The following is a 26,067-nucleotide window of genomic DNA, read 5'->3' as shown; positions in this document are numbered from 1 at the left end:
GATGGCGGATGCACCTGCTGTCCCTCAGCTCTCCGCCGCCGCCGCACGGCCCGCCCTCCCCCTCCCGCACCGCCCCAGCGGCCAGCGCCGCGCGCGCCGGCACCCCCGCCGCAGCCAATAGCAACAAAGAAAGCTGCGCGGTCCTTGCGCGAGCGGCCCGCTGCCTGCGCACAGCCATTCAGCCGTGCGGCCCGGCCCCGCCTCGCGCATGCGTAGTAGTGAGGCGACGCCGGAGCCGATGGCCTCGCTCGTGGCGGGGCGGCGCCCCCTGGCGGGCGGCGGTGATGCTGTGCGCGCTCCCGGCGGCGGAGCGTAACCCGGGGGGGGAGGGGGGAGCGCGGCTCGGCCCAGCCGAGCGCCGCCCGCAGGTACTGTGCGGCGGGGGCGGGGGCGGGGGCGGGGGTGAAGGAGGGGGAGGAGGAGGAGGAGGGTGGTGGCTGGCCGTGGCTCCCCAACCCCCCCAAGGAACGCGAGCCTGAAAGAATACGGGGTAACCGGTGAGGTAACCGGCGCGCCTCAGCGTCCCTCTGTCGGCGCCTCACGGCTTTAATCCTTCTCTCTCCTTAATCCCCAGGCGAGCCGAGAGGAGCCAGGCCAGAGGAGGGCGATCCCCAGGCGAGCCGAGAGACGCCAGGCCAGAGGAGGGTGGAAGGTGCTGGGGCGAGGCCCCGAGTGGGGCGCGAGTGTCCCCGGGTGGCCCCCGCGCAGAAAGCTTGGCCCCCGCCGCAGGTTTGCCCCATGCCAGCCGTTGGCGAGCGCTGGCCCAGCGCTGCCGGCCTGACGGGCAGCCCGGCTCCCGTCCGCAGGCCCTGGCGCTGACCCTTCGGCCGCGTCGGAGGACAGCGAGCGACATCGACGCGCCGCTCTCCAGCCGAGCCGGGCTCGGTTTTGGCGATACCCCGACCAGCGGAGCAGCCCTCCGTGCAGCCGCCCCGGAAGATGGAAGAGAAAAGCAGTAAGCCTTAAACAAAAACCCAAAAAACCACCCACATTTTGAACGGTCATTAGGCAGATCTTGTCAGAAGGTTTTATAGGAATCAACGTTCTTCACTTAACCTTTTTTCCCAGTCAACCAAATGAAATTTCTGTGCTGGAATAAGTGGAAACGTTTTTTTTTCAGTTGTAGCATAGAAAAGATGAAGTAGCTAACTTACAAGTAAGGTATGTTTTGTGCACTCTGTGTCATTAGTGTTGATGGTCAGAAATTTGGTATCTTCAATGTGGCTGAGAATGCTGCCTTACATTTCCTTACTGCTATTCTAGTGGGGATACGTGGCTTTGTCTTGCATCCGTTGAGAAACAGATTCAGAGGTTTTTTTACCTAAATAAGCCGTATTTTTTTCTTAGGTAAGTTAGTTTAGTTGCAATACTGCTGTGCTGACAGCATTAATTTAAAAAAAAAAAGAGAGGAATGTGAGCTAATAGGAAATGGAGATTATGTAGGCTCAGCTGAATGTGCTGGAAGGTATAGGTCATCTCATGACAGCTTCGTTCTTGAGGGATAGTAAGAAATGACCTATGCAAAAAACATTCCCTCACATAGCTTGTTTCATTTGAGCATTCTTCAGCTAGGGTCTTGACAAGATGTGAGATGACTGTTTGAAAGTGGGATGACTGTTTCACCACAACACTTTCTCACACAGTGCTCCACGGATATCTGCTGTAGTATTTATTTGTATAAATTTTGAAAAAACTAAGTAGCTGCAACCATTTCAATTTCTCACCTGATCTCTAACTTGTCTGTTCTGTGCCTCTTGCAGTGTTGTGCAACTGCGTTGAAGTGGAGAACCTTACCAGTTCCAGGGAGGAGAGGACTGAAGGTAGTATAATTTCGATTTATGGAGGGAAAGGGGAAGATAGTATATATTTGGCACCACTTCAGGTGTGAAAATGATAACTGTAAGACAATAGTTTTGCCTTTTATGGTGCATGTGTAAGTTGTTAGTCAGCAGCACTATAGGTCCTATATAGGAAACACACACCCAAGGTTTTTTTCCAGTAGCTGGCATAAGCAGCCTGGGCCTTGGATGCTTGTTTCTTGCTCTAGCATCGTTCCTTGCATGATGCTGAAAAAAGAGAAACATGACCACAAGAATCCTATAGAGGGAAAACAAAGTCCCTTCATCAGCTGGTGAGATCATTGTGAATGCTGCCAAGGTAGATGCATCCTCTGTCTGTTCATTCTCAGTCCTCCTGGCTGGGGTTGACAATAGCAGCATTAACACTGGAGAGATTAGTGATGTGGACATCTGTCTTTTTTTGAAATGAAGATTCTACTGTGAACTTCATATGCAATCTTTGCTTCTCAGTGCAAAACCGAGTTTTTGCTGTTGGAGATTTGAGGCACTCCAGCATGAGAATTGGGGAAGCATTTCCAGGGTGAGTGAGTGGTTTGAGCACTACACGTGGTAGTATATGTGTTATTTCCTTTTGGCCTACGCAGGTTTATAACTGATGACCCAGAAATGAAAAACTCTCTTCTGTCACCCATCCTCCTAAGTAATCTATCCACCAGTACTATCCAGACTTAGTAAATGTATTGAAATATATGAAAAAGTATAAGAAAGAAGGACGGCAGTTTTAATCTGCAGTGGTGGAACTTCTTGCTAGAATTTCTGAATGTGTGTTTTTAAACACAGGAGTTTTATGTACCTATTTCTCGGTATTTTAAATTCGTGACACTGTCATGCGCAGCAAAAGGGTGGGAATGGTCTGGGACAGATGTTGTCTCTTAGAGCTGTAGTGTAGGTTTCCAAGAAGAGTTGTGGGCATGTTTTGTAACGAGACTTTGACCTTTCCACACTTGTCAAAAAGTTCTGTGAATATAAAAGCTCATCAAATGATGTTGAGAGTTAGTGCCAAATCAGTTGTTTTATGAGATAAAGTACTTTCAGCGTTGCCTGTTAATATCAAATATTATGCTCTTAGCTGCTGATGACATAAGCGGCTGGTGTTGTGGTGACAAAAGATTGTTACTCTCTTCACTGCTGTCCTGACACTTTTGAGAGTAGCCATAGACTCTGTACTGCCATAGCATTACTTAGTTTCTGGTATCTTGGGCAACAGAAGTCATTCTCTACTAAGGAAAAAATTAAGGAAATACTTTTTTGCTAGTCTTACCAGAACACAGAATTTCATGAGTGCCGGGGAGATGTCACTGTAGCACATTTGCCGACCAAGATTTGCTGTCTGAAAGCAGAGTGTAAACCTAGTATGGTGACAGTGGACCCTACCTCTAAAAGTGGAATAGGAAAACAGATCTACTTACTCTTTTCTGCTTGAATGTTGAAGAAAAGAAACATTAACCATGAGAGAGAGCAAATTCTCTTTTCTGGCATCATCTGTTGACACACTGAACCATATTCCCTTTTCAGAGTCCTTACCAAAGATGCACTGCTAATGTCTTAAGAACAGCTTTCATGAATGGGCTGTACTTGGAAGGGAAGAGATTTTGAATCAGTAGCTCAAAAAATATTTATTTAAACAAAATGTTCTTTATAAATATTTCTAGTGAAGGAAGGAGGCACGGTATAAGGGGTGTATTAATTATGGCAACTGATATTGCTTGGTGAACAAAATTTATCAAACTGCTTTTATCTGCAAATATTTTGAACATTTTTTTCCCTAGAAAACATATCAAAATAGTGATGGGATAGAATAGTCAGCTTGTGCAGCTAAGGGAGGTTACAGCTATAAAAAAATTTCCAAATGTCTTTTGGTTAATAATGTGTTGAGTTCATTCCATTGAAAATATTCTCCTGTTTCACTTCTATGAGTTTCAGTGGTGATTAATTTATAATGGAACTAATTTGCTAGCGTTTGGAGAAAGATTTCTACAGCACCTGTGTAGACATGCTAGAAAAGTTACCTGAAGGAGCATCATGGACCATCAGAAGCCACTTCAGTTTGTCGCTTGACTTCTGTTTCGCTTCCGAGGTTTAGGAATAGACTTCTGAAGGTTAAAGCCTGCAAAAGAAGACAGCTGTCCTGGCTGTTTTTTCAGAAGTGCCTCCCAATGAAAGGAGTGGGAGCCTTTGAGAAGTCCACTAGGAGCTACTTGTGGGTTTAGACTTCTTGGGAGCCATACAGACTTGTAAATGGAAATTTGCATTTCAGGTGATTTGAAGACATTTTGGACACAGTTGGGAGGTAGAAGAGTGGACGTCATATTTGAGCAGGTGCAAAATGTGCTGCTGTTGCTAAAGCAAAAGATCAAGAATGGAACTGCCACAAACCAAGGTTTGAAATCCTTGTAACGGTTAAGCTAGACTGCAGGGGAGCTGTGGCCTGCTTTGTGTAGGGCTGTGTGACATCTGCCACAATTCAGATTCTTCCGAATTTAAATTACTTAGTAGCTGGTGGATTGCCTGCATACTTTTCAAACAATGGGTGGCTCTTAAGCACATGGAACTGAAATGTTTATTCTTGAGAAGTAATGAAATATCTGCAGTACCTTGTGTTTTGTTTATTGTCAGAAGTTTTAGCCCTTCAAGCTGATCTCAGTGAACTGCATGGTTTTGGGGTGGGATTATAATCATAGGAGTATTACTTCATGTCGGAGACACCATTATAACTTGAAACATTAGTAGAAAAATGTGGCAGCAATGCATTTAAGATTGTTACTGGTTTTCATGGAAAGGAGTTTCCTTTATCTACGTCAAAATTAGAAGTTTGATAAGCCTAAAGCAGTGCACAGGCTTCTTTTTACTGGTTTATTTAATCCAGAAAAATTACTGTTTTTTAGTAAGACATCTATGTAAATGTAATCTATGAATCTTGTTGCTTTTTTGTGCAAGAAAATGTGCAGTAGTGTAAGATGCTTTTGATCTGGCACACTCTGCATTGTGCTGTTTGCTCTAAATCGGTAGCGCATTTTTTTGTGTACTTGAACTCCCAGATTTTGGTTTTTATGACAAAATATTACAACAGTGCATAGGTAGAAGTTGAACTTGAATCCTCAGATGACACAATGAATTGATGACATAGTTAAATTTGAATTTTTCTATGCTTTGTTCTGTAAATATTTTGAACTAAAATATTAACATAGATTTTGCTGACATTTGGCACCTTGTAATGTTTATTACTTGGGTTAAGAGGTTGAGACACAACTGGTCTCTCCTTTGTGTTCTTATTACCCGAAGACCATTTCCACCAATTTAGGAGTAGCATTAACTTGGTCTGCCAAGATCCAGCCCTTCTTAGATAGAAGATGACTAGTCTGATGACAAAGTAAGGAGAGAAACTTACATTAAATGGTTTTTACGTATATTACTGCCACGGGAGGCTAGTGGTTTGTGTGCGTTTGGAAACATTCCAACAGCTTTCCAAAAGCCAGAGGACGTTCGGTGCTGATTCACAACTACTAATATGAGCTGTAATTTTATTGTAATTCGTAGATGGGTCTGTTAAGGACTGTGGTGCAAAAGCGTTCTAATATTATGAGTCTTGCAATGCTCTAGATTAACATACTGAGGAAACAAGCGTCTCTGAAGGACTTAGGCTTTGTTTTCCCTTTTAGTAGTCCCTATTATTGTTGTACTTATTACTTAAATTACACTTCATATCTGTTTTGGTTTGGTTTTTGCGTAGAATGCTGGCAGGCTTGGGCACTGGTGAATGAAGCTAATCTAGGTGATCTCTTAACCTTGACAAATGGTACGTGCATCTCTATTGTATTGATTTGGTATGTATATTTAATTTGTCTTGTTTTACTCACCAGGAGCTTATTTTCCTTTGTTGAAATCAGTAAAATAGATCTGAGAAGCCTGTTAGCATTACAAGGGAAAAAATATATTATTAGTGTCCTCAGGTAGTGAACTGTGGACTTTCACCTGCATTTGTACTTTTGTGGTTTGTATGTAGGAGTGTATGGCTTGTACCAGCTGAAGAGAGTTTGAACTGGTAAGCCCTGATGAACCCAAGCTGACTGCAAGCAGAGCCATCTTGTGCATGGCTCCACTAGCTGTAATACCCTGGCATATTACCTCAAATAACGAAAAGAACTCTGTATGTGTGTTTCATATGTGTGTTGTCTCGATGCACTCTGAAGGCTACATGGAAGACTTTAATGTGCAAATCGCCAGATGACCTGTGAAGAAGGGCATTTCTGCCCGAAGTTTGTCAATGCACACCCTCTTTGGCAAAAGGAAAGCAGAGAGAGTGAGGGAGAGGAGGAGCAAGAGAGAGAGTGTGAGAGTGTGTGTTGTGTGTCAGCTAGTCACTCACTTGCACACCTATATGCAAACAGATGACTTTCGTGTACGTTATAAAAAGCAGCTGCTTTTTTTTAGTAGGGCACTTGCTAGCATGCTCTTTGTTAGATTGGCAGTTATCTCTTCAGTAACTAAAGTGAGTTCAATTAAATGAAATGTGGATTGCTGAAGTTTTTGCTTGCGTTCATATTTTTTCAGCAAGTGATGTGTTTGATGGAAATGGAATACAGGAAACCAAACCCACCTTGCAGCATTGTCTTAAAGATGAGAACACTGCAAAATCTGTAGAAGGTTCTGACAGGTCAGTGTGTGTTGCTAGTTTATTCCAGTTCATTGTTTGACATACTGTGTAGTGCGTTTGAGAGAGATTTTAATCTCTCTTTTGTATTTCTGAATTCAAAGTTTTAAACCCAGTTTTGAATCCTGACAGTTTTCAAAGTGAAAATATTTTTAATTTGACCTACATGCAAAACCTGAGGTTTTCAGTAGTCTTGTATGATGTACTATGTGAGAACACTGCAGAATAAAACAGGGGCTTCGGTTGTGAATAAAAGTCCATGAGTATTAACAGGTTTATTGAGGTTAGGACTTAACAATTTTTGACTTCTCAGGGTTTCACAGACTGTGCAGATTGTCAGGCACGTGACTTAAGTCTCTCTGTGTTTAGCCTCAGGTACTGGTTTGGAAGATGGGGCTAAAGTTACTGTTCCTTTTTTTTTTTTTTAGTTGTCCTTGCTGTGTATCTAAGTTCTTTCTGGGAAGAAGCTGTTCCCTTTGTGTTTTTTTTTCTTTGAATGCCCCTGAACATGTCTTCATATGATGTAAAGACAGTAACACAATGCAAGCAGTGATCCGGTGAAACCCTTGAACTTCTAGCAATGGGCTGTTTCTTTTCTGCACTAGTATTGAACCACTGAAAACCTGAGTGTTTTACTGGTTGTCTAAGATACTGCTCTTTCTTCTTTTTCTTTTTTTTCCCAAATAGCAAAAAGGAAGACATGGAGAAAACAGGTTCAGAGAGTAAAGAAGCATCTAGTAAAATTCACAATTTACCTTTAAGCCTGCAGTATCAGAATCACAAATGCTCTAGTGCATGTCTTGCCAACAGAGCAGCGGGCTCTTACAAGGGTGAAAATCCTCTTAAGATACCAATCCTGTTTCACTTTCAAAGACGCCATGCAAAAGCAGACTGCTTTTCGAAATCACTGGATGTGAATTACAAAGCTCCTTGTGGCCGAAGTCTGAGAAGCTTCCAGGATGTGCAGAATTACCTGTTTGAAACAGAGTGCAATTTCTTATTTGTTGATCACTTCTCCTTCAACACATACGTACTGCTGGGCAGGAACACTGTAAATCCTGAACCACTCGTGTTTGATTTTGATATTAGCAATGGAGCTGAGTCTGTGCCCATTTCCTTCTGTAATGATCTTGACCGCGCAAGATTACCTTATTTCAAATACCGGAGGGCATCGTGGCCACGTGGATATTATCTCAACAATTTCTCTAGCATGTTTGTTGATTCGTGTGACTGCACGGATGGCTGCATTGATAGGTAGGTGGAAGAATCTAGTCCCAGACAAGTGCCACATGATGCCTCAATAGCACAGTGGTGGTTTTAAGTGTGAAGGTGCGCAGTACCGAACGGTGCCAAATAACAAAAGGCCAACGCTGATGGAATATCTGTGGTAGTTGTCTTGTGCCACGCTCCGTGTTGCCTGACACCACTGTGTCTTTGTCTTCTCCAGACCTTGGGTGCTCCTATCTGTCCCGCCTCTGTTGTAGGGAAGGAAGCGATCAACAGGTGGATTATTGTGTTCCTTTCCCTTTCTTCCCAAACTGGCAGTGGTTCTCCTCCAGATGGAGCTGGCAAGCAGATCTCTCAGCTTTGGGAAAGGAGTGGGGAAGGGAGAGTCTTGTGCCAGCAGGGGAAGGCTCATTTTCCTGGCAGGCAGGGAGGGATCCTGCGTAACAACTGCTGCTGCAGCTCCTGCTGTGGGATAGTGTCCTAGAGATGGGATGGGACAGCCTGGAGAGATCAGATCATTTGGAACTGAGAAGGTTACTGAGGGCGAGGAAGAAACATCCCCATTCATAACCTCTACATCCCATCCTTCCCCTTGCCTAAACAGAAACTATGAAACCCTGTGGTCACAGCATTTGTGTTCTGAGCAGTTCAAATGGTGTCGCTCATTGGTGTCACCTTCTAAAGCCCAGTAACTCTAGGCTACATAATTACTCTGTGGGAACCTGTCACAGTTAACACATGCGAGTTTGGTGATAATTTTGTCTGCTCTCTTGAAGGGTGTTTGTCTTTGACCTGCTCTCTGCCTGTAGGTGTTACTTGGCATTGAATCCATTCTGTAGTATTGATAACTAGGGCAGCTGCATGTGGTTGTGTGCAATATAATTGCCTATAACCCCCAAAAAACTCGAAGTCACAACCTAGTACAATGAAGTTTCAGTAATTAAAGTTATTTCATTTCAGCTGAGTGGTGGGGAACAGCAAGCACATAGCATGCGCTTCTTTGCACTGAACTCCCCCAAGACTTGAAATGCTTTTGATGTGCGATTTTGGGGTTCGGGGTTTGGTCCATTGCTCTTTGCACAAACACTGTGGGTCTTTGGACATGTTGTAAGACGGTGAAGACCAGAATTATTACTTGAGTTCTCCACTTCTCACTTTCTGGGGATTAGCGTGGGAGGAGGGTAACGAAGTAGTGGCTAACAGGCAGGGATGCTGTGCCAGAACAGGTGATTTTCATTCATTCATTCAATCCATTTGACAATGTCCTGTTTATAATACATCTCTGTTGTACTTCAGCTGTTTGCATGTGCCTTTTGCAGAGCTTGGCAGAAGAATGGGGTTGGAGTGAAGGGAACATGATTATTGCAAAGCACACGTAACCAGGCAAGAGATAAAGACAAGGGGAGGAACAACCCCATGCATCAGTACAGGCTTGGGGTGGACCTGCTGGAGTGCAGCTCTGCGGAGAGGGACCTGGGTGTCCTGGTGGACGACAGGTTAACCATGAGCCAGCAGTGTGCCCTGGCTGCCAAGAAAGCCAATGGGATCCTGGGGTGCATCAAGAAGAGTGTGGCCAGCAGGACGAGGGAGGTTCTCCTTCCCCTCTACACTGCACTGGTGAGGCCTCATCTGGAGTACTGTGTCCAGTTCTGGGCTCCCCAGTTCAAGAAAGATGAAGAGCTACTGGAGAGAGTCCAGCGGAGGGCTACAAGGATGATGAGGGGACTGGAACATCTCCCCTACGAGGAGAGGCTGAGGGAGCTGGGCTTGTTCAGCCTGAAGAAGGGAAGGCTGCGAGGGGACCTAATAAATGCCTATAAATATCTGAAGGGTGGGTGTCAGGAGGATGGGGCCAAGCTCTTTTCAGTGGTGCCCAGTGACAGGAGAAGGGGCAATGGGCACAAACTGAGGCACAGGAAGTTCTGTCTGAACATGAGGAAGAACTTCTTCCCTCTGAGGGTGACGGAGCACTGGAACAGGCTGCCCAGGGAGGTTGTGGAGTCTCCTTCTCTGGAGGTATTCAAGACCCGCCTGGACAAGGTCCTGTGCAGCCTGCAGTAGGTGACCCTGCTTCGGCAGGGGGGTTGGACTAGATGACCCACAGAGGTCCCTTCCAACCCCTACTATTCTGTGATTCTCTGGTAGGGTGTCTGAAGTGGTCTTGTGGAGTAAAAGTGAGGGGAAAAAAAAATACAGGTATATATAAAACTCTCTGTGTGTGTGTTTGTGTTTATAGTCAAGTATGTTTTAAATTACCTAGGTTTATGTTTTATTTACACTGCCCTGAATACATTCTGTGATGTTTTACTGTTGTCTTCTAGGTCAAAATGTGCATGTCTGCAGCTAACTGCAAGAGGCTGTAGTGAAATTACTCTGTCTCCAAGTAGTAAAACATCCCGTGGATACAGTTACAAAAGACTGGAGGGACCTGTTCCTAGTGGGTAAGAAATACAGAACTATTAACTGTTACTTTGTATGCTCTTATATTACTCCTGTAGCGTAAGTACTACAGGACTAAAATAACTGCAGTTTCTACATTACTGAAACCTTCCATTTTTGTCAGAATTTTGCTGACACATCAGGATGATAAAAAATAATTAAAGTGACTTCGGTAACAGGAGGGCAAAAAACACTTTTGTACTGTAGATGCTCAATTTTCACAGCTTAGTTGAAGGTATAAGAAGAGTGTGAAGAGTAACACGGTATTAGCTGGTCCAGGAGCTCAGGCCATATCTGGCCCATGTGCTGGTTCGTTCAGGCATGCCAGGGGGAGAAGGGAGGGGGGAAGGGAACCTGCCACAAAGGAATGAGGTCTATCACAAGACCATCACAGTGTCTGTCAGACAAAGAAGTGGGAAGCAGTAGCCACGCTTGGTTTTTGTCCTGTATCTTGTCCACCAATTTGCTCTGTAGGACCGGAGTCCTAAAGAAGTATCAGCCAGCTGCTGTTGCCAGAGTTGGTTACGTGTGACCCTTTCAGGAGTCTCCAAAGCTGTCCCAGTGTCTCCTTTTTTCTTGTTCAGCTCCTGTGGATTAATATGTGACCTGAGGAAGGTGCCAGTAACCTCAGGTGTTAGGAAGAGGAATTGTGCAAGGTAGCTTTCTGCAATAGCCGAGGGCTGAACCCATAGGCTTAAGGAGCCCCTTTCACTCCTTTCTTGCTGTATGATGTTAGTTTATGGTTGGTGTGCAGAATTAAAGCTGCCAGTGAACACAGAAACAAATGGAAAAAAACACAACTGTGAATTCTATTAGAAATATTTCATTAAATCCTAAAACTCATGACAGCTACACTGAGGTCTGAGCAGACAGATTGTCTTTGCTAAAATCTGTTCCAGCATAGAATGAAGTGCTTCATAGTGGTTTCTGCTTCTGTGTGATTTACTCCTAGAAAACAAAAAGGTAGCATTAATTTTTCTTGTCTACATGTACCAAAATCTGGCTGAGAGACTCTTAGAATTGATGAATCGGCATTCAGGAAAGTCATGAGCTTCAGAGCACTGCTGCACAGTCAGTTTTAGCCAGAGTCTTTATCTTTTCAGTCAACTGCCTTATTAATGCTCAGGAGGGAAATTAATAATAGCAACTTTGTTTTGGTAATGCATTCTTTTATATTGTGTTTTTGTTTTGCTTCCTCTTGACAGAATTTATGAGTGTAGTGTGTTGTGCAGGTGTAACAAGATGATGTGTCAGAACAGAGTTGTACAGCATGGCATTCAGGTCAGGTTGCAAGTGTTCAACACGGAGAAGAAAGGCTGGGGCGTCCGCTGCCTAGATGATATCGACAAGGGGACGTTCGTTTGTACTTACTCAGGTAACAGAAGGAGACCTGTGGAAGATGTATAGTGTAATTTTCCACAAAATTCCTGTGGCCTGTGCCCTGGAATTTTTCTGAGAACCAAACAGGGAAATAGAGGATTGAAAGACAAGTGAGTCAACATAATCTTAACTTGCAAATGATAAAACGGATAGAAGAACCTTGAAGAACTCTATAATGCAGTAGTGCCAGACAAACAATCAAAACATTCTGGAGCAAAGCAAAGCCTGTCTCAGACTGTTGGTTTTCCTCTCACAGGCCTGTGCATCCTGTGCCAGGGATAGTTTTTTTCAGTGTGAATGCATTCGTATACTGCTTTCCCAGATAATGTTGTTGTATTTTTTAGTGTAAGTTTGAGCTATGATAGTGAGTGTGCCTCGTGTTAGCAAACAAATAATTTTAAAACCCCAAAATTTTCTTTTTCTTCCAGGCAGATTAATGAGCAGATCTGAAGCTCAGGTGTTGGGAAATGCTGGTGAAGAACTGAAAGAGGAAAGTGTTGTGAATGACAGAGGCCATGGCTTTTTTTCAAAAAAAAGAAGACTTGACACTGATTCTTCAGATTCTGTAATTGAATTAGTGCAGACTGGCAAAAATCACATTGAGAAGCAGGAATCTTTGTCTCAGGCTATGGATAGTGAAAATAAACCAACCCTGTAAGTTTATCAAAACAAACATAAGCATAACGAAACTAATATTCTGCTTTTTTAAAACGTAGAGTAGAACTGAATGTCCTCAGCTGAGGGTGGGTTTTTTTTCCTTCTCATCGTTTTTATTAATTGCTGATTAATTCTTCTAGTGGGACAGAATTTTTCCTCTATATTAATTTTACTTACTGTGTGTACCGCTTGGCATTTTCTAGAAATTGAATTCATCTCCTGGGTGTACTTGATCTTTTCAGGGCATTAATCATTATGCTAATTTGAAAGAATTAGTGAAAGATACTTGAGATAAATGATTTAAAGATACTTGATGACACTGAAGGGTTTAATAACAAATTTGCCACTAACTGCCCTGTCCTTTGCTCCCAGTCTCTAAATCTCTTGTTCTTTGTAACCTTTCCTGGTAGGAGTCACAGAATCACAGAATGTTCGGGGTTGGAGGGGACCTCTGTGGGTCATCTAGTCCAACCCCCCTGCCGAAGCAGGGTCACCTACAGCAGAGTCTTAACCTTTCCTGTCAGGAGTCTGACAACACCTTGCTTATGCAGTGAATTATGCAGAAGTTCTGGTCTTGTTTTCATTTTACAGTCAGGGTCTTATGGCCATATCAGGATTCCTAAAATAAAAATACTGCAAGATAACCATGTAGCTTTGTCAATAGCACGCTGTAGTCTTTTCAGAAGGAAGTCAGGAGTTTGTTTTCTTAAAATTTATTCCTTGCTCTGCCGCACTACTTTGTAAACAGTTTCTTTGTACTACTCATAAATGATTGCAAATTCTTGCTTGTTTCATAGTGGAAGATTATTGTGGATCTTTAAGAAGCACCATGAAATGCAAATGGAAGGTTTTTAAAATATCTGCCAATATATTCTCATTTGCATTTCGTTATCTTGGAACTCTAATGAATTATTAATTTTCTAAATCACAGAATTATCAGCAATCAGCTATATTTTACTTCTGCTAAATGCTTTTACTAAAAATCTAAGGGAAGCACAGATTTAAAGTTGCATTTATCATACTTTAAATCTCATGAATTTCCTTTCCGGACAATAAAAATGTTTCACGTGTAGGCTGTGTAAAAAATGTGAGAGACTTGTTATTCTGCCTCTTAAGAAATGACAATCCAGCTGATCTGAGAGGACATCAGTGTGCTAAGCCTGACATGTCATTCACCCAGATTGCCTTTGTAAGAATGTAATCATGTAATAATATCATAATTTCTTGTGGCTGCTGCACCTTCTGAATTCACAAAGGGGTTTAGATCTTAAGAAAGCCTCAAAGAGTAGCAGAGAGGGAGGTTCTTTTGTGGGAGAGTATTTTCTGTATCTGCCATGTATTGACTGTCTCCCTCTCTGTCTCTCTCTCTGTCCTTTGTCCCGGCAACATCTTTGGTTTCCTGTTTGAAAGCTACACTGTCAAAACTGTTGAAGGTGGTAGCAGGAAAAAGGCAAAACTCCGTCTGTAGCTGCTCTGTGTTGAGATTATTTGATGTAATGGTAGTAAAACAACAGATAATTTGATTCCCAGCAGGGGAACTGGGAAAGCAAGTAAAAGCAGATGCTGATCTCTCAAAAAAAGTATGAACAACTGTTTTTTTTTCCAAAGACTATCAAGAACCTAACCTAGCCCCTCAATTCTTAAAGGCAAAATAGTCACAGAACCTGGGATGAGGCCAGGCTGCAGACTCTGGTGTAGTCTGTTCTTTATGAACTAGAGACTGTTAGAGAAATGTGTGTTGTGAGAGTTACTTATGGGTCCTTTTGTCTTTTATAATTTCCTTTTGACCTTTCTATACAGAGTTCATCCAACGAGTTTAAGTAGTGCAACTGCAAGAAGACCTGGAACTAGAATAGCTGGTTTTCATAGTCACCAGCTAAAAATGGTAATAATAATAAGTGACTTTAACAGATTAATTTTTCATTGTGCTGAGTATATATATGTTATTTTTGACCTTTTAATCTAATACTTTTAAATAGTATTAATGATCTTTCTTCATGAAATTGTGTCACACTGTGAGCTAAGCTGATGTGCTCCAAGCTATACCCCATCCCTTCTCTGTTATCAGTCCTTCAACATGTGCCCTGACACCAGCAGTAACTACTCTCACAGCCTTCCCTTCTCCACCCTTCACTCACACTCCAGCCTTGAGAGTCTTAAGAAATCGTTTTCCCCCTTCACCCCCCGTTGTAACTAACTGCAGGGTTAGGGGGTCAGAGTGATAGTATTGTTGTGGTGTCTCCCCAAAGAATGACATTGCAGGGAGAGAAGAGAAGAAAATCTCAGGAGTTGGATGCAGTTCTCTCATGCAGTGGCACAGTTGGGAGAATTTGATCTGACCTGGGTGTGAAGTGTTGCCTGCAAATACGTGCCAAGGAAACCGGGGTAAACTTACTCTATAGGTTTCATTGGTTTTGTTGCACTTAAGAAATGCACGTGGCATTTTCATGCTAACATTTGGCGGTGCTATCCATTCTGGAACTCCTCTAACTGTTATCCTCTTTGTGGTGGGGGAGGAGAAATCTTGCCACTTCTGTTCATTTTATTGAAACCATGTGAGAAGCATGTTTGGGCTTTGGTTCAGCAGCTTACACAAACATGTTTAAATTCTGGTGAAATTGTTGGGACTTAAGTGCTTATTTAAATGTTTTATTGAGTGGGGAGTTCCTTCCAGGTTATTCTGAAAGATAATTTGAGATTAAGAAAAATGTTGCATTTTAATAAATGTGTGAGCTTTTGAAACTTAGGATAGCCATGCACTACGGTAGTTTTGAAACTTCAACTGTAGAGTCCTAAAAGCCACTTGGTGCCCTGTGTTGACCCAGAGGTGCATACAGCAACTGTACATCACAGCCTGTTCATTGTCTTTTATTCTGTTTAAAGGAAATTGATACACTGGTGCACAGCACCAGCTCAGATGAAGATAATAGTTCTCAGATCCATCGGTCAAGCAAAACAAAACTAACCAGTGGAACAAATAAAGGAAAAGAAAGTAGGTTTGCAGAGCTATTAATACTGTGCTCTTAGTACACTGGTGCCGCATCGGGTGATAGCCTTAAAATGTAGAAAGTGATCTTTGGATGCGGGCAGGCCTGTTCTCAAAGTAGAATGATGTCTGCATAACGCCTAGGCTGTCTGAAAAGAGCTCAGCAGTACAGAAATTATTGGTGCCTTGCATATTACAGTGCATTAACTGGTACAAGGCAATCTTTTGCCTGCGAAGTTGATCTTGGGTCATGTTGAACAGTCCTGGCAGCAGCTTCTCAAATACGGTGCAATTGCGGGAAAGTCAGTCTTGCAAATCCAGTTGTGTCACACCCAGTACGTGTTCCAGTCAACAAAAACTGAACAAGTTGTAATGGGGTGTGGGGGTGTGGGGTGTGTCTCAGGCTGGAGAGGCAGTGTGAAATTGATGCTATTTAGATATAAGACATCTAAAAAATTACAGTTTTTTATTCCGGATTTAAGGTGGAGAATGATGATTAAATGCTACGTGGAAGAAAGCCATTTTGAATGGGATTTTAGAAGAAAGGATAGACTAGATCAGTCACAGGAGAGCTGACCAAATCCTTTAGGCACCACAGCAGGGAGCATAGTTATTTGCGGGAGGATTGATGAGAGGCATGGAAAATGGCAGTTGTGCTATGGACTTGTAAATAGCAAGGAAGCTGTGTACATTTTGGAGAACAAAGAAGGGTGGGTGGATAAGAGTTCAGAGGCCAAACAAGGGGAAGGCTTTGGCTTTAAACTGGCATTAAAAAATAACTTGCGTATCCATTGACAGAATCCACTCAGCAGCAGAAGGAAGATCATCCGATGGAAATTGCACAGACTGAGTCTGCCGACAGGGACAGTGCAGAATGCAGAAGAAAGAGTCTGTCTCTGCAGGGTGTTGATTGTGACAAGTCAGGTGTGCTGGGTGACACGTGTGTTGTGAGGCCATCCAAAAATGTACCGCTGAAAGCTGACTGCAAAGAAGAAGATCACAGGCAGTCAAAACAAGACGCATTTTGTGAGGAGGCTGATGGTGACAGGACACTTCTGAAGAATGCTAATGGAGAAAATATTTATGTACTGGATGCCACAAAAGAAGGAAACGTGGGTCGTTTTCTTAACGTAAGTAAAAGGTTGCATGTGTTCTCTTAGTTGCCTTTTCTTCAATAAATAAATGATGTATTTGCATAAACTAGAAAGCTTTTGTGCATAAACCATAAATGTGGTAGGCACATGACGAGGCAGGCTGTGTGGTGCTCCATGCACTCTGAACTGATGGAACAGCAGGTTGGGCCACAGCGGCTGTTAGTGCCTCCATAAGGTGATGCACGCTGCATACAAGTTGTAGTTTTTGGCACCACTAGGTTCCTGAGTGAAATATTCCCAAGTAATGAGTGAAATCTTTCTCCTGGATTTTTGAACAGGCTTTTTTGGGGGTCCAGAGAGCAAATGGCACATTTTGTTGAACCACAAGTCTTTTCCCAGCCTTGTTTTTTTATTCCCCAACCATCGTAAATTCTAGCTTGTGCTGATTTAGGAGAAGTGTTCTGATACTGTAGGAAATTTCTGTGCCATTCGATCATAGGTTCAGAAAGTGGTCTGTCATACTGTGCTACATATCTGCTTGTTGCGTTATAAGGGATGGAGTAATTTGGCAGAAAGTAAACCCCCTTGCTTTCTAACTCTCCTCACCAGAGTGAGAGGCTAGGTGCGGCTAGGTTTAAATTCTGGGTGATACCCAATTTGCCACTACCAGTCCAGTCACGTTTAATGTGTATATTAAACTACCACGATTCTGGATACACTAATAGCAGTCTGCACCTTCAGTTCAGTTGTGCTCATGAACTAGCACGGCCACGCTTAGGGTTTGGTCGCGTTCAGTGAGAAACTGTGACAACTGGCCACTGAAACAGTGCCGTTTTATTTGTGCAACAGGTATATTGGTTTTTTGAATTGCTGGTGATAGTGACTGTCTGCAAGAAAGCACGTGCAAATATGATGTTATTAAGTATAAAATGCGTGAAAAGGCTATAAATAATACAGCCTGGCTATAAATGTTAGGGAGTAACTCTCTAGAGAGGTTTCAAAGATTCCTGAGAAAAGAGCTAAGTCTCACCCAAGGCGTCCCAAGGTAGGGAGAAGCAAGGCTCAGCCCATCGGCCGATCCCGGTAGTCAGAGGCAGTCTGAGATGGAGTTTCCCTTGACTTGCTCACAGTGATATCTTCTGCCAGAATTCCCCATTTCCCTGGCTATTTTTATATCCTTTCTACATTCAAGGTGGCGTTTGAGTGACTGTAGTCATACATACCTTTTATCATGATTGGTGTAAAATTCTCTCACTTCGCGTTTAAAGGTATAGTTTACAAAAAATCGAGGACGCAGACTCAAAGAGGGGTGGTCGCACCTCGGGGGTGGGTAGCCTTCGGGATGGAGATGTGTTTTGGTATTAAAATGACACTAAAACAAGCAAAGTTCACGAGAGGATAGCACTTTGGCAAGGTCTTGAAAAACTGTTGGCTCAGGGGATGAGATGGGCTGCTTATCAGTTCTAGAGGACCATCTCTTCCTGCTTTATCATCACGGAGCATGGCCATGGAGTCTCCACTCCGCTCCAGCCTCTATGGTACATTGCAGGGAGTTGCTGTGTTAGTGGATTCCTCGCATGCCTGCTGCAGCTGTGTCCCATCCTCAGAGCTCCTTTTGATTTTATGCTTTTCCTCAATGGGTGAACAATGCTACATTTTCCATATAAACCTTAATCTTCAGATGTAAACCTTAATTTTACTAATAATTCCACACTGCTAAATAAGTCTCTCAATTTTGACCTGCCAAGAAATAGTAATGAATTACCAAGTACCTCCAGCGAAGATTAATGTTTCATAGACATGTCTGCATGTACTCTGAAAGTAACTTGTTTCTCTTCATTGGCATGAATATGTGTCTTACAGCAAAATCCTTGCCTATGTTTAAGCTGTTCTTCATTGCAGAGGTAATATGGTGTTAAGATTAGTAGTGTCTCTTGCTGAAACTTGTATTCTGCGTCCATGACCATACACGTGTGCCTGAATGACCTTCCATGTCTCTTTGCCAACATACACAATGATTTAATCTGTTGCTTGCTCCCTAGCACTGCTCCCCTGGCTGACGGTGAGATACATCTGTCACATACTGATCATTTGTGGTGCATCCTGAATCTAAGATGAATTCTCACCATAAGTTTCTGGAGGACAGCTTGATAAAAAAACCTTATTTTTCCTAGGGGAAGTGTACGTTCATAATGTGATGGAAATAATACTTTAGAGAGACAACGTTGCTGCAAAAATAAGTGGCAGTGGCATCGAGTAATAGAGTTTCTGTGTGGGCTGGAGAAGGGAAGGAAGAAACTACCATTGCTAGTGACAGATATCTGACACAAAACAGGTTCTTCAGCCAGCGATGAGGTGTTTCACTGTTTCTAATTCAAATATTCTGTTTTACAGCACAGCTGCTGCCCAAATCTCTTTGCACAGAGCGTGTTTGTAGAGACTCACAACAGAAGTTTACCATGGGTGGCGTTCTTCACAAACAGGTGAGATTTTTGAAGTTTAATGTTGTTCATTGAAGGCACTAGGGGAAAAAGCAGTGCTTAGTTATTAGGAAATAATTATGCTAAGGGGGGCAGATGCTTAAATCATGAAACCATAAAACTACCTTCTTATTGGTGACTCCTTACTGTGCACGGAAGACTGAAGAAATACAGCGGTTGATTATCTATTACATCTATTATACTAATGAGTTTTTCTTCAGTTTTGCACTGAAATTTAAAGTGGGATAGCTTAATTTTGATGCATCTATTTCAGTGATAATCTGCTTCAGTGGAAAAAGAAGTTTAACTCGATACAGTCATTTTGAACGCCGAGATTCATTAATCCCAGTGTTGTGTCTGAAGGAACGGCCAGCACATCTGGGTGCAATAGGGCAGGGCTGGAACCTACAGTGTCTTAAAGCTGAGATACTTTGTGGGCCAAATAAGCTGGCTCCAGGACACCTTCTCACAGCTACCAAGAGAAGCAGGACTTTGTGTAGCCCAGCATGCCCTGGGGAGGTGGCACTAGGATACTCAGAGGTGAAAACTTCCTTTGAAAGCAAATGATGTGGATCTTGCCGTAGTGGATGACAGAAAAGAAGGTACAGAAAGCTGGTGCCAGTGAGACACAAGAAGGCAGCAGCTAAACCCAGGAGGGGAAAGATTAATTGTATGGATGAAGCTAGCTAATGGATGTGACTGTGGGAGTACTAGGTGAGAACAGTAGAGAGGAGAGGATTCATTCCAGACAAACCAAACCCAAGGAACACTGATCCTCTGTGGAGTCTGCAACCTTGGTCCACGCTGACACAGATGCTGTGGATTGCACTGTGAGGAGGGCTTCCAAGAACTGTGAAGATAATGCTTCGAAATATGTCAGAAAAAAAAGATTCTGTTTTAGCTAGAGTCTTTCTTTCTCAGGTACTCGGTAAAGAAGTGTGTGGTGGGGACTGAGGCCGGTGGAGAGAGGTAACAGTGGTCAGCAGAAGACACTTAGGGGGGAATATTGTTGAAGGAATGTTCCCCTGGCTGGCCCTCTTGCTTTCTGACAACCACCCTTTTACAATTTTGTACATTCAGGACTGCTTCTGGATCATCAAGCTTAATTGTGTATCTTCCATGAACTTGCCCAGTCACCTTTTTATTTGGTTTACATTTCTGGCCTCCAGAACATCCTAAGGTGGCAAATCCCAGGTTGCAGTTCTGTGGTGTTTGAAAAGTCCTCATTTTGTTTGTTCTCAGCCTGCTGCCTGGTAATTCACTGGATGTCCCTTATATCGCATCCAGTGAGAAATATCAGAGAATTACTCTCTTCTCTGTAATACACGTATTTTATTGTATTTTCCCTCAGTTGTCCCTCAGCATCTTAGTCTCGGGTATTTAATTTGACATTTATTTGGGGCAATGAATTTCCTACCATAGAAATTTCTCCTCTTTCATGTACTGTCAGAGCAGCTGGTTCTTGAAAGGCATGTGTTTAATTCTGAGTCTTAGGTTTTGTGCACATAAATAGTGCAATTGTGTGAAAACATAGCTTGTCAGACTAAAGATGATAGTCTTCATCACCAGTGTATCTAGAGATATCTTCAAACCTCAGTGATGCACTGTACACAGTAAAAATAACAAAACTGTCCGTTCTCATTTAGATGTATTCACTTATGTGTTTTTTTCCTTCTTTTTTGTTTGATTTTTGTTTCCCAGGATTTGCCTCAAAGTTAGAGCAGGTTGTTTAGACTCTGACCCTGTCACACTGCTTGATAAACTCTTTTCTCCTAAGTATGGTATTTGTACTCTCTGTGGCTCTGATGGGCAAAGCAGCATGCATGTACCAGAGACTTGTTGTATCTCTTGGTTCTCTCCCAACAAGCTGCCTGTGTGATGCTCCCTGCCCCCTACAATTTTTGGGTTTGCATGTGAGTTGTCGGTGACAAATTGTAAGCACAGTACTGTTTCACTCAGTTCGGACAAATTGACCAAGTGTTTTATTTCTTAGGCATGTGAAGGCTGGAACCGAACTCACGTGGGATTATGGTTATGAAGCTGGAAGCATGCCAGAGACAGAGATCTCCTGTCAGTGTGGAGTTCAGAAGTGCAGGAAAAAAACCTTATAGGCAAAGCTTTCCTACTGTCATCACAACGTGTACCTGGAGATCTTTATGCTGGGAGGGGCTATTACACAGTGAACAGTACGCTTCAGTCTGTGGTGCTAATTGCATTCAACTAAAATGCCTTTCACCTGATCGTTTTTGAAATTTACATTTAAATGTCACTTTTGTAGTTTACAGAATTAGAACTGTTTGTCATAAGAACAGGCATCAAACTTTTCCTAGATAATTTCTGTGCTCGTAGTCTTTTTCCCCCCCCGCTCTCTTTTCATTCACAAGCAAAGTTCGCAGTGCGCCGGAAGAACTCATGCTTCTGTGCCATCTGCAGCAGAGGCATGACTGGTTGGTTAGCTGACATTTCCTCTGCCTTTCCGCAATGCTAAGCTACCAAAACTCAGTTTTCTGAAACTCATCATGAATGCAAGTCTGCCTGTCTGGGGGCTAAGGTTTATTAAAATATACCTAAGCCTGATGGATCCAGTGGGATGGATAAGTCTTGAACAGAAATGAGATTAATCAGAACAGTTTTGCAGAGCTGTGTTCATGCTACAAAGTGAGCTGGGCAAGTCTTGCTGCTGCAGGAGAGAAGTGATGGAGTTTTGTGGGGTTGCATCCCTCCATGTTTGTGACACATGGAGAAATCTTTGAGAAATCCCAGTGTGCCTCATTTCAGTGCCATATTGTGTAGTGTGGGCCACAGAAGTCCTTGCCAATGTAGTTTGTTGGTGAGAGAGAAAAAAGCTACATTAGATGACTCTTGAGTGCAGATGCAGGAGGCGGCTCCGAAACGGAGCAAGGGGTGGGTGTGCAGGTGTGTGGCTTTTGAATGCGTTGGAGCCTTGTGCAAAGAAGGTGATGTCACGGATGGGTGATTTAGACTGCTTGAAGAACCACTGCCAAAGGTATCAGCAAAATTGGTTTTACTGAAGATGTTGTAAAAGTGAGACTTAAACTTCAGTGGCAAGGTTCACTCTGCTACTTACTGCAGAGACTATAACAACGATTCAGAGTTACCAACACAAAATCAAACTTACCGATACAAGGTTATGTGCCATACCGGTCACTTACCACAGATACGCGGTTGGTAAGGGGTCTCTCAGCCTAGAGGCGTAACCTCGAGAGGCGTCCCAGCTCAAGGGCAGATCACCGCTGTGCAGCCAGCTGCTTAGCAGGGAGAGCTCAGAGGTGGCTCGCTCAGGCTGTCACACTTATGGAATCAAGTGGCTGGCTCGCAGTCAGGTTACCTGGGATGGAAAAGGTAAGCGTGAGACTCCTTGTACCCACAGCTTTCTTTGTTCCTCGATAAATGAGTCTTGGAAGAACCACGTGCTATTCATGTGTCAATCGCATGACGGTTGTTCCAGTTTCCAGGCCCATACGCACTGGTGCTTGACATGTCACCTTGTTCCTGTGTGGGTTTTCAGAGAATGGGTTGGAACTAAAGAAGTTTTTGGCCCAGTTACAGCTGAGGCGTTTGCTTCTGTTGGAGACTGAACCAAACACCACTAGTTTGGTCAAGGAGTCGAGTGCGTCTGTCACAGGTGGATTTAAAGCTGGCCCTGCAGTTTACCTTATCTTCGCTTTCTGAATTTGTTGGAGGCTGTGCATGGCAGATCATGCAGAATTGTCTGTTGGTATTTGCTTAGCTGTTAGCAGATTTTGTCGTTGGATTTTCTGTTTTACAGAGCTGTCATGATTTAACTCGGCAGCCAGCAACTAGGATTCCAACTCCACAGAAATGAGAAAGAAAGGTTCCTGCCCCCTGGGCGGGACAAGAGCAGAGAGAAATACTATTTGCAGGAGTTAGTGATGATTTAGGCAATTGTATATGGGAGTGAAACATGCCAGTGAGAGACTGTCATGGCCACAGAGTAGACATTTCAAGCCTGCAGCTATACTGCAAAATGAAAGAGAAGCAGGAACCAGTTCTCGGCCGTGAGGCCAAGAGGCAATGGATGACTTGTGTCCACATGGCTTAGGGTTAGTCCTCTTTCAATTGGGTTGCCTCTCTGCTGTGTAACGGTGGGCGAATGTGGTACGTGTGGCCCTAAGCTGGTTTTTGAGTTTGTTTTGGATACTACAGGCTTAAAAAACATGGGGTTGTGCTGCAACACACGATGCTGTTGAATTTCTCAACAATCTGAGCATGCGTGAGGAGTTTAAGCCTGTTAAAAATGGACCCTTAACAGAGATTACAGACCTGTGAACCATTCTGCTTACGGTGAAACCTCAGCTCTGCTCTCCCACGGCCCCGTTCGAGAGCTCCACGTATCCATCAAGCAAACTCCTCCTCAGCTTTTGTCCCAGTCGTCACACTACAGGTTTGTGTGTGGTTTCATCGTGCATCTTCAGGGCTAAATGCAGAAGAGTGAGGTTACCTTGGTGTTGGTGCAGTGCTTCAAAGGGTCAGAGCCACCCACTCTTGCCCTGATCAGTCCCCTTCCACCCCTCTGTCACTGAGGAGCACCACCATGTTAGCAGCAGTTGGCATTCAGCTCAGTTGCTTCTTGCTTTGAAGATCTGTCCCCAGAGGCAATATGCCTTAGGATAGCATCACGTCATGTAAAAACCACCAAAGACATGCCAAACTGCGTGGCGGCCACACTGGTGGCCTTTTAAACAAGTGAGGATGCGAAAAACATCTGTCTCTAAGCTCGAACTGAATGTGGAAAAGCAGATGGGAATGTCATTAAAGCATTGGGGGAGGGGGGAAGTACATTTTACGGCTGTTGATTGTATTTTCCAGATCAGTGGTAGGAATTATGGTACTGGGCTGGGCTGGTGAGGAAAAGCTGTTTCTTGCTGCAGAAAACTGACCTGATATTTTAAAAGATAAGACACTTGCTCTGTGTGGTCTGCAGCTATCCGAGAGCCTGCTGTCAGCGTGGATTTTACAGTAGGTATTTGTGTGAGGTGGGGCTTTTTGGCTAGCTGTGTTTATCGGGTCTGTCTTCAGGCTGGTGCTTCTTCATTCTCCTCCACATGAGGATACACTGGATACAGTGATTGCAACCCGGCTTCTAGTCCCCTCGCAGTCTGATGCTTTCACTGCTTGTGAATCCAACATACCAGACTAGAGATCATAACCTGTCCTCTTGCTAACGTACAAGGTGTGTTTTCTGCCTATTTTTGTAATTTTATTAGAACGGCTTCTGCTGATGGTGGCTGGCAAGTGTCATCTGCAGAACATGGCTGTGCCAGTTCAATAGACGCTGTGAGAGTGCTCCTCTGAACTTGCTCTCTGCTCAGCCATCAGTTCCTCTGCTTGCGCTTGCACAGCTCGGAGGTGAGCGTGTTTCTGAACGTAGCCCCTTGGGCCACCCGCACCTGAGCAGAGGATCGCGTAAAAGCACCGAGCAGAATCACGGATGGAAGGATAGGTGGAAAGGTGGAAACACTCGAAAGCGCCTGTGGAATGACACATTTGGGACTTCTTGTCAGCCTGTCAGGGCTATCAAAAGAGGAGTGCCTGATGGGAATTAGTCACATTGAGACCAGAAGCAGAGCTCTGGAGATGCCCTGAAATCACAGTTTCTATTGACCTGCAGGGGAGCACAGGTTTTACAACGCTGGTGGAGGACCAGCAGAGGGCATTTCTGAAACCAATTTAGGCTTTTTCAGTGTGGTACCTTCTTCCTGTGAAATGGTGTCATCCAGCCATGCAAGGTGGAAATTGCTGACTCTTCTTACAGTGAGCAAGACTGTCCCAACGGAGGAACAGTAGGGATGTGAGGACATGTAAGGGCTCCATGACCTACAGGGGAATAAATATTAGCTCCCAAGGTGAGCACTCAAATGCAAAGACAGCTGAAGATCACCTATGGCACAGGTATAAAAGAAACCTGACTGGAGCACACCACACTGAGGGTTTGTTTGTGGTTTTTTTTTTTCCCCCAAAAAATTACTGAGCACTAATTTCCAGCTACCCCTCTTTCAGCAGAACTATAGGGCTATGTAGAGCAGGGGTTTGGAAGCAGAGCTCACAAGGGATTTGCAGTCAGTTTTCCTCCACAGAGAATTATTTTTTCTGTGTTGAAGAGCAGAGTTGTGTTAGGAAGATTTTCCTAGTTTAAGACTTGTGCAGCTGTGAGGGTGCTTGAATCCGGTTGACTCGTTTGAGTGCCGTCTAGATAACAGGTTCGGGAATTGGTGTTGCATAGCAGCATGTGGCTAATAGATGCAATCTAATTGCAAGCCTGGAGACAGGGGCTGGCCTCAGCTCTGAAATGCTGCGCGAAGGGACTTGGGAAACCAGCCAGAACAACGCCAGCAGTGCCGACAAGCTGTTCTAGCCAGTAAAGGGAACTGATCGAAAAATACTCCATGTTGCGTTTGGTGCGGCCTCCCGAGGGGCCAGAACGTGCCTGCGATGTTGCGGCCGGTGAGCTGTCTGGGTGTGGAGGTCTAGGGTTTGTTTAATTGTCCCATGCAATGCAGAGGAACTCCACGTAAGCCTCAGCCTTGGTCTTGCTGGTACGATTTTGCCCTAAGCCTTGAGCTGCTGGCGTTCAGAGCGCTTGGCAGAAACACGGCACCTGCAGAGCAGGAAGAGGAGATCTCTCGGTGGCGCGTGTGGTGCTGAGACCTGCAGAGCAGCGAGGTTCTCCCAGCGCTGCTCACGCTTCGCGGTTCGCTAGTACGCGCTCGTCATGTTTGCAAGGGCAGCTGGAGAGGATCAGCCGAGGTCTGAGCTGTCAGGATTACGGTCAGGAAGCACCGGCAGAGCCCCGCAGCGAGGAGCTGGCATGGTAGGAACCCCGATCTCCCCGGTCGCCTGAGGACAAGCCCGTCTGACCTCCTGGTGAAAGAAAGTGCTGACCAGGGGCAATGGGACGGTCCGGACCCTGTGTGCGGGGTGGGTGCTGTGATGACGGAGTGTGCAGCCACCTCCTCCTCCACCGCGGAGGGAGCGATAGAATAAAGGGCCTGATGGCTGCGGGAGGCACACCACCACGTCCCGGCCTTTCCTCTATCAGCTGCGTGGGCCCATGTAGCACACTGGGCACCGATGGTGACCGGCCATGCCCCTGCCCGCACTGACCTGCTTAAGGGACGTGCAAAAACGGACGGGGTCGATGGCAGAATGCAGGATGTCCCCCTTCTCCTGGGGAAATCCCTTGGGAAACGGCGGCCCGACGGCGGTCACCGGGATTGCCGGGCGCGGGTATCGAACCTGGGTCCCCCGGTCC

At 44.3% G+C, this 26,067-nt stretch overlaps 1 protein-coding gene across 9 annotated transcripts; it reads left to right on the top strand.

Annotated features, from left to right (window-relative positions):
* Positions 1-306: 306 nt before the first annotated feature.
* Positions 307-21,715, top strand: SETDB2 (SET domain bifurcated histone lysine methyltransferase 2). 9 transcript variants are annotated; one of them, XM_075421571.1, is made up of 16 exons: positions 307-368; positions 575-955; positions 1,761-1,820; positions 4,117-4,239; positions 5,590-5,655; positions 6,411-6,513; positions 7,198-7,764; positions 10,059-10,178; positions 11,382-11,551; positions 11,985-12,210; positions 14,014-14,098; positions 15,097-15,205; positions 15,998-16,329; positions 18,688-18,776; positions 19,695-19,742; positions 20,767-21,715. In XM_075421571.1, exons 2-16 carry the CDS (start codon positions 940-942, stop codon positions 20,882-20,884), a joined length of 2,232 nt encoding a protein of 743 aa, XP_075277686.1. In that variant the 5' UTR covers positions 307-368; positions 575-939; the 3' UTR covers positions 20,885-21,715. The 9 variants fall into 9 exon arrangements, with proteins under 9 accessions (XP_075277686.1, XP_075277676.1, XP_075277722.1 ...); XM_075421561.1 differs by lacking the exon at positions 307-368 and adding an exon at positions 413-497; XM_075421607.1 differs by lacking the exon at positions 307-368 and having other exon boundaries at positions 427-652; positions 807-955.
* Positions 21,716-26,067: the final 4,352 nt, after the last annotated feature.

Source organism: Opisthocomus hoazin, chromosome 1 (genome assembly GCF_030867145.1).
Source record: "Opisthocomus hoazin isolate bOpiHoa1 chromosome 1, bOpiHoa1.hap1, whole genome shotgun sequence".
NCBI classification, from domain to species: Eukaryota; Metazoa; Chordata; class Aves; order Opisthocomiformes; family Opisthocomidae; genus Opisthocomus; species Opisthocomus hoazin.
The sequence above is the reverse complement of the archived record's forward strand: the minus strand, read 5'-3'. Positions and strand labels throughout refer to the sequence as shown.

Coding starts and splice junctions, on each gene's coding strand:
- SETDB2 (XM_075421571.1), top strand. Junction 15,206..15,997: donor AACAAATAAAGGAAAAGAAA/GTAGGTTTGCAG, acceptor ATCCATTGACAG/AATCCACTCAGCAGCAGAAG. Junction 19,743..20,766: donor ACTGAGGCCGGTGGAGAGAG/GTAACAGTGGTC, acceptor TTTATTTCTTAG/GCATGTGAAGGCTGGAACCG.